Source organism: Trichoderma harzianum (assembly GCF_003025095.1).
Source record: "Trichoderma harzianum CBS 226.95 unplaced genomic scaffold M431scaffold_1, whole genome shotgun sequence".
NCBI lineage: Eukaryota > Fungi > Ascomycota > Sordariomycetes > Hypocreales > Hypocreaceae > Trichoderma > Trichoderma harzianum.
In genome coordinates this window covers 3301433-3314211 of record NW_020209249.1, presented here as the reverse complement: position 1 = coordinate 3314211, position 12779 = coordinate 3301433, and the positions used below count along the sequence as shown (strand labels likewise).

General features: G+C 53.2%; 3 protein-coding genes across 3 annotated transcripts; 1 reads left to right on the top strand and 2 right to left on the bottom strand.

The window, feature by feature from the left end:
- Positions 1-386: 386 nt before the first annotated feature.
- M431DRAFT_71689 (hypothetical protein) lies at positions 387-1460 on the top strand (the record flags this gene model as incomplete). The annotated part of the gene is made up of 2 exons (XM_024921940.1): positions 387-573; positions 790-1460. 2 exons carry the CDS (start codon positions 387-389, stop codon positions 1458-1460), a joined length of 858 nt encoding a protein of 285 aa, XP_024780716.1.
- Positions 1461-2193: 733 nt separating this feature from the next.
- M431DRAFT_489819 (hypothetical protein) lies at positions 2194-3201 on the bottom strand (the record flags this gene model as incomplete). The annotated part of the gene is made up of 2 exons (XM_024916731.1): positions 2194-2966; positions 3144-3201. The coding sequence occupies 2 exons, from the start codon at positions 3199-3201 to the stop codon at positions 2194-2196; spliced, it is 831 nt and encodes a 276-aa protein (XP_024780715.1).
- Positions 3202-3880: 679 nt separating this feature from the next.
- Positions 3881-11527, bottom strand: M431DRAFT_527022 (hypothetical protein). Its single transcript, XM_024920697.1, has 3 exons — positions 10610-11527; positions 4487-10533; positions 3881-4430 (listed from the first exon to the last, which is right to left on the bottom strand). The coding sequence occupies exons 1-3, from the start codon at positions 11202-11204 to the stop codon at positions 4371-4373; spliced, it is 6702 nt and encodes a 2233-aa protein (XP_024780714.1). The 5' UTR covers positions 11205-11527; the 3' UTR covers positions 3881-4370.
- Positions 11528-12779: the final 1252 nt, after the last annotated feature.

Sequence of the window (12779 nt, the reverse complement as noted above, 5' to 3'; positions counted from 1 at the left end):
TCCTCCACTCGCTTTGTTACTGTTGCTGGCATTGCTCGTTTGCATCTCTGCCGCCTTTGCTCGCGTGATCAGCTACCGCTACTGTACTGTTCTTGCTGCTGGACTACTTATTTCAGGGTCTGTCCCCCACACCACACACGCAGGACGAAAGACGACAACGACGACGACAAAACAGACAAGGAAGAAAAGAAGAAGAAAAAGAAAAGCAGAGAATTAAAAGAAGAAACACTGCGAGAGCAAGGAAATCAAGGCGGATATTTGTGATACCTGGGGTTTTCTGGACAAGAGGCGTCTTTCTTTCTTTGCACTGCAAACAATGGGAAGCGGCCCTACCCGATTCGCACCACACCAGATCGGAAACGCAACCGCAGCTCAACACCGCAACGATGCAGCGACGAGGTAACCGTGACGTCCGCTTTGCGGCAGATGACGACGACGATTCCGACTATGAGCGAACCTTTACCTACCGGCCCCTGTCCAGGCTGCCCACACCGCCGCCGACCCTGAGCAAGGCGAGCGTGGACCAATACCAATCGCTCGAGGGCGATGAGACGCTAAATCCGCGATACCGAGGTGAGTTTTTTGGAAATAGCTTGTTACGAGCCATGCTCTGTGGTCTGCTCCGTATTCTGCTCTGCTGTGCCCTGCACCGTCTTGTCTTGGCTGGCTGCATGGATGGGGACACGGAAAGGCGGAATACGGAGTAATCCGACTGCAACCTAAGGCTTGCATCTGCATTGTCGCTCTCCCTGGACGAATCAAGTTTTTGTTAACAATTCTTGGTTGCAGGTCCCGCCATCCATCTTGTCAATCTGATTCCCGCATCGGCGTCGCTGGCGAGCGCATCGGTGCCCTTTGTCCAGGCCATGCTCTCGAGGGCCGACCTGACCATGGAGATGCTGGCCCTGGCGGTCTGCATCCTCGACAGTCTCGACACAAAGTTTGCCCGCACGTGGCGGCTGTCGTGCCCGCTGTCGTGCCCGCTGCACCCTGACGATGTCGACTCGACCGCAGCGTCGCCATCCCTCATCAAGCGACACTCTCTTCCATCGACGCCGCGCGACGCTCCCCGCCGGCAGCTTCACATCGACTCCGTACGTCCCGAAATCATCATCCTGGCCGCCCTTGTTATCGCGGCCAAGTTCACCCAGGATCCGCAGCAGCCACCGCAGTTCTACCGTCTGGCGTGGGGCCGCGGCCTGTGGTCCAACGACCAGCTCAACGTCACGGAGCGGTGCATCATGGAGAGCCTGGACTATCGGATCCTGCCGCTCTGCGACGACGACTGCCTTACCGACGCCATGGTCGACATGCAGCTTGCCGCCGAGCTGGAGTCTGGCTCGCGGTGGAAGCCAGCTCGCCAACTCACGCCTCCGGATAGTGCAGCCAGCAGCGACTGCGAGTTTGTGCCGAGCCACACCCGATCCAAGACGACGGTTGGCGTGGGGTTTGGCCTGTGAAGATGTGGGGGCAGCGCAAAAAAGGAACGGTGATGTTTCAGCTGAATATCCCGCAAAGCTGGAAAGTTATCCATATTCTGTTTTCGGCATACTTGACGAGTCATTTGACAAAGCGATGGGCATTTATTCATTTTTCTAATATCCGGCATTTTTTGTTATTCCTTTATTAGCATGTTGAGGACATGAGCATATTTACAAGGGCGTTTCGGAGAATTGCAAAGCGTGAAGCAATAGTGGCCTGACATTCGGCTCACTGGATTGAGGATTCTTATTTTTTTTATTGCTTTTTTGAGGGTCACTAGCATGGTATTGTCCTGATGGACGTACCCCTGGGACTCTCAAAAAGGCCTTTCGGGAATCATAACTTGGGAGGGTTCTGAGTTGGATATGGCTGTTTTTGGATGGGACACCCATCTCTTTATACCACTTTATATCCTGTTATTTAGTAGCTACATAGCTTTTGTATTTTGGATACTGAGCATAGTAATCACTTGATGCCCTCCTGTGGAAAGGGGGGGCATATGATATACCCAATATGATGTTTTTCCACACCTATCATGATCTGAACTTTGTTTTTTTTTTTCTTTTTTGACTCTCTTGTGTTATCTGCTCCCCTTTTTCTTTCACCCAAGAGCCTTGTATTAGTGCATTCTATGCCAGACATGTTGCATTTTTTCTAATATTACATGTATATAGAGAGCATGTAGTGTATGTCGGGGTTGACTTTGCAGAATCAAGGACTCAGTCTCTCCAAACGCCACTTGCCCTCCTTTCCATCCTCGCCCTCCTCCCACTCGTACACGAAGCGATCGTGCAACCTGCTCTCCCTGCCCTGCCAAAACTCGACGCGCTGAGGGACAAGGCGCAGGCCGCCCCAGAAGTCAGGCACGGGGATCTTGTCCTGGCCCTTGAAGCGCTCCTCGACCTCCTTGACCCAGCCTTCCAGCTGGGCTCTGCCGTCGTCTTCGTACTCTGGGTTAGTAGTGGCATCTGTGCCGTTTACCAGAGCCTCGGATCCAGATTCAGGCTGCTTCGCTGAAGGCTGGGGCTTGAGCACGGCAGACTGACGACTCGCCCAAGCGCCAATACGACTACCTCTAACGCGAGTATCAAAGTACGTCTGGCTCTCCTCCCGAGAATTCGTCTCCGTAATACCCTCGACACGGACCTGGCGCTGCAAGGGGGGCCAGTAGAAGACGAGGCTGGCGTGCGGGTTTGTCTGCAGGTCGTGCGCCTTACGCGAGGTGCCGAGGTTGGTGTACATCACAAAGCCGTGGGGGTCGAGCTCCTTGAGGTAGACGATGCGGGAGGAGACGCGGCCGGAGGGGAGGTGGGCGGTGGACAAGGTGCATGCTTCGGGCTGGGAGATGGACGGGGTGCGCTGGGCGAGGGAGAACCAGGCGTTGAATTGGGGGATGGGGGAAGTTGGGTCGAGGTCGGAGCGGTGGAGTTGGGAGAGGGTGAATTGGGGGGCTTGGCCGTGGGGGTGGTGGCCTGCTGGGGCGACTGTTTTTTTGAGGAGTGTTAGTTTTGTTTGACATGATGCTGTATGATGGGGTGTGAAAGGGGGTGGTGATGTTGAGGTTATGGTGTTGAGGGGATGAGTCATGAGAGATGAGCCAGGCATGATGAGTGAGTGAGGTAGAGAGAGACACAGACATGGACACAGTGAAAGAGACGTACAAATCAGCTTCTCCTCCTCAGTGGTGAGCACCGTCGAAGGCCGGCGATACAAAGCCATCCTCGTCCTCGTCGTGGCCGTCGAAGCGAAATATCGCAAGCCTGAATATCTCATCAAAATCAAGCCAGTAGCTTTTGCATACGAAAGCTGATCCCCCCTCTCTTGAAAGAAGAAAGTAGGAGCACAGCTGTGATGATGGACTTTAAATAAACGGTTTATTACAAGATTATGAGTTTGAGCAGTGAATCATCGTCATCATGGATTTAAAGTAAAATGAAGTTCTTAGAAATGAAAAAGGCAGCGAGTTTGAGGGAAAGAAGAGGTGCGAAAAGTGGGGCAGCCATCCGATTGCATGACGCTCTCGAAATCGAATGAGGCGCTTTTAGCCGTGGGGATCTGGGAATTGGTGTAGCATCTACACTGTTTTCGCTAACTTTCAATACCAAAACAGTGAGTAGACTGTACTTTGCCGAGGTGGTTCTTGAATTCCGTCTTGATTGGTTTGTTTTAGTCAATTGGACGCTGGACGTTCCCAGATTCTCCACTACAAAGCCAGTGTCTTTGATGACAAAGCATTGAAGAGCCGGAGTCTTGTACTCTACTATTTGAAGTCGGTTGGTTTGATTCAACGGCTTGATCAAGTGAAATTAATTGCTTCTCATTGAAACTCTTAGAGTTGTATAATTGTTGTTTTCGAGTGTTGAGTTGTACAATTGCTAATGTTTGAAAAAATGTCGAAGTAAACATACCTGTAAAGATATATACAAAACTCACCTCTCAAATGAACCTACACACAAAACACACACACATACAAAACACACATACACGCAAAACGCACGGAACGCACATACGTACATACGTACGCACATACGCATACGTATAAAAATACGTATGCGTATACAAACATGTTTATTGGGTATCATACGAATATCATCTACGGTCTGCTGGCTTCAACGCCACACAAACCCAAAAAACCCTCCAAATGAAGCAAATGTTGCCCTTTGCTGAAATACGGGTTTTATACCTAGGACGTACTCTAACACGTAACGTCCGGAAAAAAGAAAAAGAAATAACCTTCTACATCATACCGCCTTTTTGAATAAACCGAGCCGTGCTATTCGCCTTCCACCCAAAAGAAACCATCGAATGTGAAAATCGAAACGAAAGAAAATCTACTGTGTACAGTCTTTGGGAAAATGCGCCGCCGCGTCTGACAAAATATAGCCTCTTTACGAGCTAGCCATAACAAGTGCCAGGAGCGCCATCCTGCAGTAAAGACCATACCGCATCTGTAAATCAATGTTAGCCAATTCACCTCCTCATTTCGCTGGGGAGTCGTGCTTACCTGTCTAAAGTACGCCGCCCTCTGGTCAAAGTCCACCTCCTCGGCCACCTCCTCGTTCCTGGGCAGAGGGTGCATCACAACCATGGAGCTCTTGGCATTCTTCAGCGTAGCGTTATCCACACGGTATGAATCCTTGACCTTCTCATAAGCCTCCACGCTCTCAAACCGCTCCTTCTGAACACGCGTGCAGTACAAGACGTCACTGCGGGCCAGGATCTCGGGTGTCAGAGCCTCAGACTCCACCAGTAGCTGTCCTGAAGCAATCAGCTGCTCTCTCACCTTGGCAGGAAGAGACAGAGCCTTGGGGGAGACCAGCTGAACCTTGACCTGGTAGTGCTGGAGCAGGTACACCAGCGAGTGGACCGGTCGGCCATACAGGAGATCACCCAGGAAGGTAATCGTCAGGCCCTGAACAGTGCCCAACTCCTCACGGATGGTGAAGAGGTCGAGGAATGCCTGGGTCGGGTGCTCCTTGCTACCGTTTCCGCCATTGACAACAGGGACGGGGCAGTACTTGTTTGCAATGTCCATAGAGGTCTCTTGGGGGTGGCGTAAGACAACTGCATCTCCGTAGCAGGCCAGCGTTCGCAGAGTGTCCTGCAGCGTCTCGCCCTTCTGAACAGACGAGCTCGACGTCGAAATCGCAATTGTGCGTCCGCCAAGTCTCTGCATGGCAGCATCAAACGAGGCCGAGGTGCGAGTAGAGGGCTCGTAGAAGAGCGTGCAGAGAACACGTCCGCGGAGGACGTTCAAGACGCCCTCGCGCTGAACGCCAAGTCGCATCTCCTGGGCAACAGTAAAGAGCAAGTGCAGGTCAGCTCGGGTATACTGCTTCACAGACAGAACGTGAGAGTTCTTGAACGAGTTGGGCTGCGACAGCAGCTGCTGGAGAGGGGAGCTGGCGGCGGGCTGGGGTGACAGAGACAGACCCAACTCATCCACGGCACTTCCCAGTCTGGCGGGCGAGCCCAGTCCCTCCATGTTGCGGAACCTAGCCGCAATCTTGGGGCTGCTGAACGCGGCCTGCTGTCTGGGCTTGGGGCTCTCGGTGACCTGGGTAATGAGGCCCATGGCGGGCTTCAGAGGGGGAGAGACGGGGATGTCGCGAGAAATGTTGTGCGAAGACATATCCTTGCCCTTGGGGGGGACTGGCAGGAGCTCGCCGTCCAAGCAGACGGTGGCGTCCTGGAAAGTGACCCTGCGGACAGATCCGCGCATCACACGGCCCTCAAACGGTGACCACACGCTGCCGGGGAGAACCTGGTAAGGACGATCAATCTCAACCTCGATGCTGGTACCGACCTGATCATGGAGCTCAAAGATCTCCATGGGGTTCTGGTAAAGCTTCTCCTTGAGATCGTCAACCGTCAGCTTGCCTTCGGTGACAGAGGTCAGCAGGAGCGGAAGGGCATCCGCAACGCCGCTGGACGTGTCAGCCTTGTGACCCAGGGACTCGGCGAGCTGGTAAGGCAGGCTTCCGACGGAGAAGACGTCAATGTGTGCCATGTTCTCCCAGAGAGCAGCTTGGTCCTCGGGGGTGGGGAGGAGTCGGTCAAGCTCAGGGTAGTCCTTGGTAGACAGGTAGAGAGAATAGATGGAGACGTCGCAAGAAACACGCAGACCCTTGGCCTTGGACAGCGCAATCAGCCGAATGTCGTCCTTGTTCGTAACCGAAGTAACGTGAATGCGGCGGTTGTGCAGCGAAGCAAGCAACAGGATCGACGCCAGGTCAGTCAGCTTGGCATCGGTCACAATGACCTTGTGCGTCGGCCAGGCGTCAAAGTGGGCTGTGACGGCAGCCACCTTGCTAATGTTGCCAGACAGGTGGTTGAAGGGAATAAAGAGGGAGCCGACTTCACCGGCAAGGGCGCTGATCTGGCTGTCGTTCTCTGAAGTGGCAGAGACAGACAGGTTGTAGTCGCAGAAGTCGCCGAGCTTGCTGTTCTGCTGAGCAGCCCTCAGAGTGATGGCGTCAGTGATGGCACCCTCGAGACCGAGAGGCATGACACGGATCATGCTGAAGCCCGCAGAGATGGAGGCCTTGGTGACAATCTCCATGTCGTGGCTCTGGGGGGTGACAAGACCGGGAACAAAAGCCGCAACGTTGACCAGGCCGGGCAGGACAACCGTCTTGTGGCTAGTCTGGTAATCGCGCTTGGCAACGTTGAGCTCGAAGCTTCGGGCAATGGCCTCAATGAGGATCTTGGCGTTCTTGACGTTGGTCACCAGGGGGATCTGGTAGTCAACGGCCATACGACGAGTCTGGTAACCCTTGCTCATGTAGTTGGCCGGGCGGCGGTACTTGTTGTTGGAAGGCAGATTGATGTACAGGTCAATCGTGTTCTTGGACAGGTGCTGCGTGAGCGAAAACTCCGACTCCTTGTCCTCCTCCTTACCGAGGACTTCGAGGTACTGGACGGGAACGCCGTGCTCCTGCAAAAAGTCGGCGGTACCAGCAGTGGCAAACAGCTTGTAGCCAATCTTCTGCAGCTTCTGCACCGACGGCAGCATCTCTTTCTTGTCCTTGTACGAACCAATGGACAGCAGGATGTTCTTCTTGGGGATCTTGAATCCAGTGGACAGGAGAGCCTTGAGGTATGCCTCGTTCTTGTCGACACCGAAGCAGGCAACTTCACCAGTAGAAGCCATTTCGACACCAAGGACGGGGTCGGCTCCGGAGAGACGAGAGAAACTGAACTGAGGCACCTTGACACCAACGCAGTCCGGAGGAATATCCGTGGGAGGGTACTCCTGGAAGGGCTGGTTCATAATGGCCTTGGTGGCCATCTCGATGAGGTCAACACCCATGGTCTTGGAAACGAATGGGAACGAGCGGGAAGCTCGGACGTTACACTCGATGACCTTGATGTCGTTGTCTTTGGCAATGAATTGGATGTTGAAAGGGCCAGTCACGTTCAGAGCGGCACCAATCTTGCGAGTGGCCTCGACAATGCGATCGATGGTAGTGCGCTCAAGATCCTGAGGGGGCAGGATGAGCGTGGCATCACCGGAGTGAACACCAGCGTTCTCCACGTGCTCGGAAATGAAGTGGCCGACCATAACACCGTCCTTGGCGACAGCGTCCATCTCAATCTCCTTTGCGTTCTCAATGTACTTGGTAATGACGACTGGGTGCTCGCGAGAGACCTCGGCAGCCTGGGCCAGGTAGCTCTCCAGGTCCTTCTCAGAGTAAACAGTGTTCATGGCAGCGCCAGAAAGGACGTATGAAGGGCGGACCAGCACAGGGTAGGACACTGCCTGGCAGAAAGCCCTGGCTTCCTCGAAGCTAGTAAGCTCCTTCCAGGTAGGCTGGTCGACGCCGATTCGGTCCAGCATACGAGAGAACTTGTATCGGTTCTCAGCGGTATCAATCATCTCAGGTGAGGTACCCAGCACCTTGACTCCAGCGCGGTGCAGAGGAAGGGCAATGTTGTTGGGGGTCTGGCCACCCATGGCACCAAGAACGCCGTGTGCATTCTCCAACTGGTAAATATCCAGAACCGTCTCGAGCGTGATGTTCTCAAAGTACAGCTTGTCTGCCTCGTCGTAATCTGTGCTCACCGTCTCTGGGTTGTAGTTGACCATGATGGTCTTGTGGCCGGTGGCTCGCAGGGTGCGGATGGCACGGACAGAGCACCAATCGAACTCGACAGACGAGCCAATACGGTACACACCAGAGCCAAGAACCATGACGCCATGGTCCTCAAAGTCAACATCGTGCTCAGACGCGTTGTAAGTGAGGTACAGGTAGTTGGTAAAGGCAGGGAACTCGGCAGCAACCGTGTCAATCTGCTTAACAAAAGGCTGGATGCCAGCCTCGAGCCTGAGGCGGCGGACAGCGATTTCGTTGGAGCTCCAGAACTTGGCCAGCTGTCGGTCGCAGAAACCCAGACGCTTGGCCTGGAGAAGGATGCTGGGGTTCTGTGCAATATCGACGGTGGTGAACTGAGTCATTTGCTTGGAAAAGTCGCTCAGTCCCTTGAGCTTTCGGAGGAACCACTTGTCGATTCGAGTCATTTCCCAAATCTTGTCGACGGAGTAGCCCTGGTGCATGGCATTGGCAATAGCAAACAGACGCTGGTCAGAGGGCGTCTGCAGCTCGTCGTCGATGCTCATGAGAGCCTTGGTCTCGTTGAAGCCAAGGTTGTGGAAGTCGATGGCTCGGATAGCCTTTTGAATGGCTTCCTCAAACGAGCGACCAATGCTCATGACTTCACCGACACTCTTCATGGAAGAACCGAGTTGAGTAGAGACACGAGTGAACTTCTTCAAGTCCCATCTGGGCATCTTGACGACAACGTAGTCGAGAGAAGGCTCGAAGCAGGCGCAGGTGACCTTGGTCACCGAGTTCTTAATCTCCTTGAGAGGAATTCCAAGACCCAGCTTAGCAGCAATAAAGGCCAATGGATAACCTGTGGCCTTGGAGGCCAAGGCAGAGGATCGGGACAATCGAGCGTTGACCTCAATAATGCAGTACTCCCGAGAGAAGGGGTTCAGGGCATACTGAATGTTACACTCACCGACAACGCCAAGGTGTCGAATGACGTTGACGGCCGTTGTTCGGAGCATGTTGTAGTCCTCATCTGAGAGGGTCTGAGAGGGGGCGACCACGATGGAATCACCAGTGTGGATACCAAGAGGGTCAAAGTTTTCCATGTTACAGACAGTAATGCAGTTGTCCTGGGCATCTCGAACGACTTCGTATTCGATTTCTTTCCATCCCTTCATACTTCTCTCAATCAGGACTTGAGGACTGGCGGCGAAAGCCTTGTGGCAGAGATCAAGCAGCTCCTGCTCGTTGTTGGCGAAACCACTGCCCAGACCACCGAGGGCATAGGCGGCACGGACAATGACGGGGAAGCCAATGTCCTTGACGACGTGGAGAGCTTCGTCCACATTGCTGGCCGAGGCTGACTTGGCGCACTTTTCGCCGATGGAGTCCATGCTTCGGGCAAAGAGCTCTCGGTCCTCGGTAGTGATGATGGTGTCGATGGGCGTACCCAGAACCTTGACGCCAAGGCTCTCAAACTCATCCTTGAGCTGGATACCGACCTGCAGAGCAGTCTGGCCACCGAAAGTGACGTAGATGGCATCGGGTCGCTCATACAGGATGACCTTGCGAACGAACTCGGCGTTGACAGGCAGGAAGTAGACCTTGTCGGCCAAGCCCTTTGAAGTCTGAATGGTGGCAATGTTGGGGTTGATGAGGACAGTGTAGATGCCTTCCTCCTTGAGAGCCTTGATGGCCTGGCTACCAGAGTAATCGAACTCGCCAGCTTGACCAATGCTGAGACCACCACTGCCAAGAACAAGGACCTTCTTGACAGAAACGCGAGGGTGAAGCCTCTCGTTCTCCGCAATGGTTCCGCCGGGGAAAGCGACGGGGGCCTTGAGAAGAGCAGGGTTCTCAGCGCAGTTGGCCATGGTGTTGATGAAGACGTCAAAGAGATATTCTGTGTCACGAGGGCCGGGTGTGCTCTCGGGGTGGAACTGGACGCTAAAGTATGGCTTCTCAACGTGCATGATACCCTCGTTGCTGCCATCGTTGGCGTTGACGAAGAGCTCTGTCCAGCCGGCGGGTAGGCTGGCGGCATCCACAGCGAAACCGTGGTTCTGGGAAGTGATGTGGCACTTTCCAGTGACCATGCTTGTGCAGGGGATGTTGTGGCCGCGGTTACCAAACTTCATCTTGGCGGTCTTTGCGCCAGAAGCGCGGGCCATGAGCTGGTGGCCCAAGCAGATGCCGAAGATGGGGATCTTGTTGGTCTCCATGACGGCGGCAATGTTCTTGGCAGTGCTCTCAAGGACAGCTGGGTCACCAGGACCGTTGGAGATGAAGAGACCGTCGTACTCCTCACCGGCAGCCTTGGCCAGATCATAGTCCCAGGGGACAACTACGACTTCGACACCTCGCTTGAGGAAGCATCGAAGCTGGTTGTACTTCATACCAACATCGACACAGAGAACACGGATTGTCCGGCCGGAGGGATGCTTGCGAGCAACAACGGACGCGGGAGGCTTATACAACTTGGGCTCCTTGACGGATACTACGAAAGGCATGAGCATATTGTCTCTTTGTGGTTTTTTTATCTAGTAAAAAGGGAGGCAGATGGGGAAACTCACCCTGTGCCACCAAGTTCTGTGTGTTGGGGTTTACCCAGTCAATTGCCTCGAATTCGTCGAGAGAGGCGAGGCCATTGGCCGCGCCGTTGGCAGCAGCGGCAATGCTGGCAAGTCTCATCTTGCCCAGCATGCTACCCTTTTCACGGATCCTCTTGGTCAAGGCTCTGGTGTCCACGCCATACATGGCGGGGATGCCCTGCTCCTTGAGCCATGTGCCCAGAGAGGAGGTAGCAAGGAAGTGGGAGAAGTCCTCGCCGCAGTAGGAAGCGGTAACAAGACCGGCAATGTGAATCTGGGACGACTCAAAGTGGGCAGGCAGGTCGCCGAGCAGCTCGTCCAGCGTCTCCCGCGAAGGGACACCATAGTTTCCGACTAAGGGAAAGGTGATGACGAGGATCTGGCCGCGGTATGAGGGGTCTGTGATGGATTCGGGGTAGCCCACCATGCCGGTCTGGAAAACCAGCTCTCCGGCGATGCTCTTCTCAGCACCGAAGCTGTAACCCTGGTAGGTTGAGCCATCCTCGAGCTCAAGGCAGACGAGGCGCTCGCTGCTGCCATAGCTGGCCGAGGCGGGCTTGAGGAGCTGAACAGCCATGTTTTTTTTGGTGTAGAAAGTTGGTTTCTTTTCCTCTTTTGTGTGATTGAGGTTCAGCAGAAAGCAACTCCTGATTTTTCGCCGTTCAAGAAGCTTTTTCCCCAGCTGTCTTGTTACTGACGATACCCAAGGCGGGGCAAAAGATGGTGATGAAGAGAAAGTGAGGGGCGAAGGTTTGCTGGCGACTGACACGAAAAACTCGTTTTCAGAGCTTCTCCCGGGCAGGTCAAAAGCTACCTCGCTGTCATCTGCTTCCTCAACAATTGCAAGGCGTCCTTCAGAGAGTATGGAGAGAAAGAAAGAAGCTTGAAGGATGCTCTTGCCGTAGTTGAGGAGGAGGAAGAAGAAAGGAAAAGGAAGAGAAAAAAAATCTCGGCGGATTTGACACCATCTTATTTTTTTTTTTTCTCTTGCCAATCAATACCATCATCAAGCCACGACTGGCGCGGATTAGCCTCAAAATGTTGAGAGCCAGCGCCCTGCCATTGGCCAATGCAGCTGAGATCACAGCGCCCGTTCCACCGCCACCAGCCAGATGGGCCAATGGCGGCGCTGCTCGGGGGGCTCTAGATTGCCTATGATGGATGTTTGCAGGCGTTTGCGTGGTATTCCTTCAGAAGCCCACGCACTAAATGGACCCCGCAGCGGCCCTGGGACCCCCAAAAGAAAAAAAAAAAAAATTCAATGGATCGAATAAGATTGACCCCTCCATCGGTGATGGATTCATTGTTGCCTCCCCGGTTCACACGAGATACGATGCGTCGTTGAGTGTTTGAACAAGCACGAGGCAAACTGTATGACCAGAGCGGAAAGGAGAGATGGATTTTAGAATACAGATATCTCGAGATTGGCATTGTACGAGCACGTTGTGAAGCAGGAAACCGGCTCTCCTGATGTCACGAGACTCTTCCTCTACCAGAAGCACATGTTTTTACCACCATCTTGTTTGTGGAGCACCATCCAAACGCCTCCGCAGATCTTTTTTTTCTCTTGCTTTGTTCCCACCATGTGGATCACGGCAAGCCAAAAAAAGATGCAAAGATGGTTGGGGGACGAGCATCCTGATTTGCTCTTATTTCGATTAGTCGAACCCGTAGGTAAGCGGTTGCGATGTGTAATTGTCTATCGTACAAGTTATTCTCACCTTGAACCTTGGTAACTCGGGGCTAATGAGATTGAGTTTAGTCTGTAAATTTCTTCCATGATGGAAGAGAACTAGATGCCATCCGAGGTGACCTTCATTCCTGCCTACCTACCTACCTATGTACGGAAAGTCTACGCCAGGTGTGTTGATGCTTGGCCTTCTGGCAACTACAGTACTGTAATGAAGAATGGATTCTATTCAATCAACAGCTTTCTCAATAGTGCCGGTCAACAATCGTCTACTTGAAGTGTACTGGTAGTCTCCATTTGATGCTTCATCTACTTCAAAATATTCACTAGTTGGAAAGAAATTATGTAGAAAAGGGTATTTGCTCTTCTGTCTTCCAAAGTTGCAAATAGTATCAATATACCATGTAATACTACTTCATAGGGTACCATTAACCAAAACATTAGGTAGGTAACCATCGCCAG

What these genes read in the sequence shown, in the direction of transcription:
- M431DRAFT_527022 (XM_024920697.1), bottom strand. Translation starts at nt 11,204, where the DNA reads ATGGCTGTTCAGCTCCTCAAGCCCGCCTCGGCCAGCTATGGCAGCAGC. An exon ending in ACAGAACTTGGTGGCACAGG is followed by an intron (nt 10,534 to 10,609) that starts GTGAGTTTCCCC and finishes TGCCTTTCGTAG; the next exon opens with TATCCGTCAAGGAGCCCAAG. An exon ending in GGGCGGCGTACTTTAGACAG is followed by an intron (nt 4,431 to 4,486) that starts GTAAGCACGACT and finishes ATTGATTTACAG; the next exon opens with ATGCGGTATGGTCTTTACTG.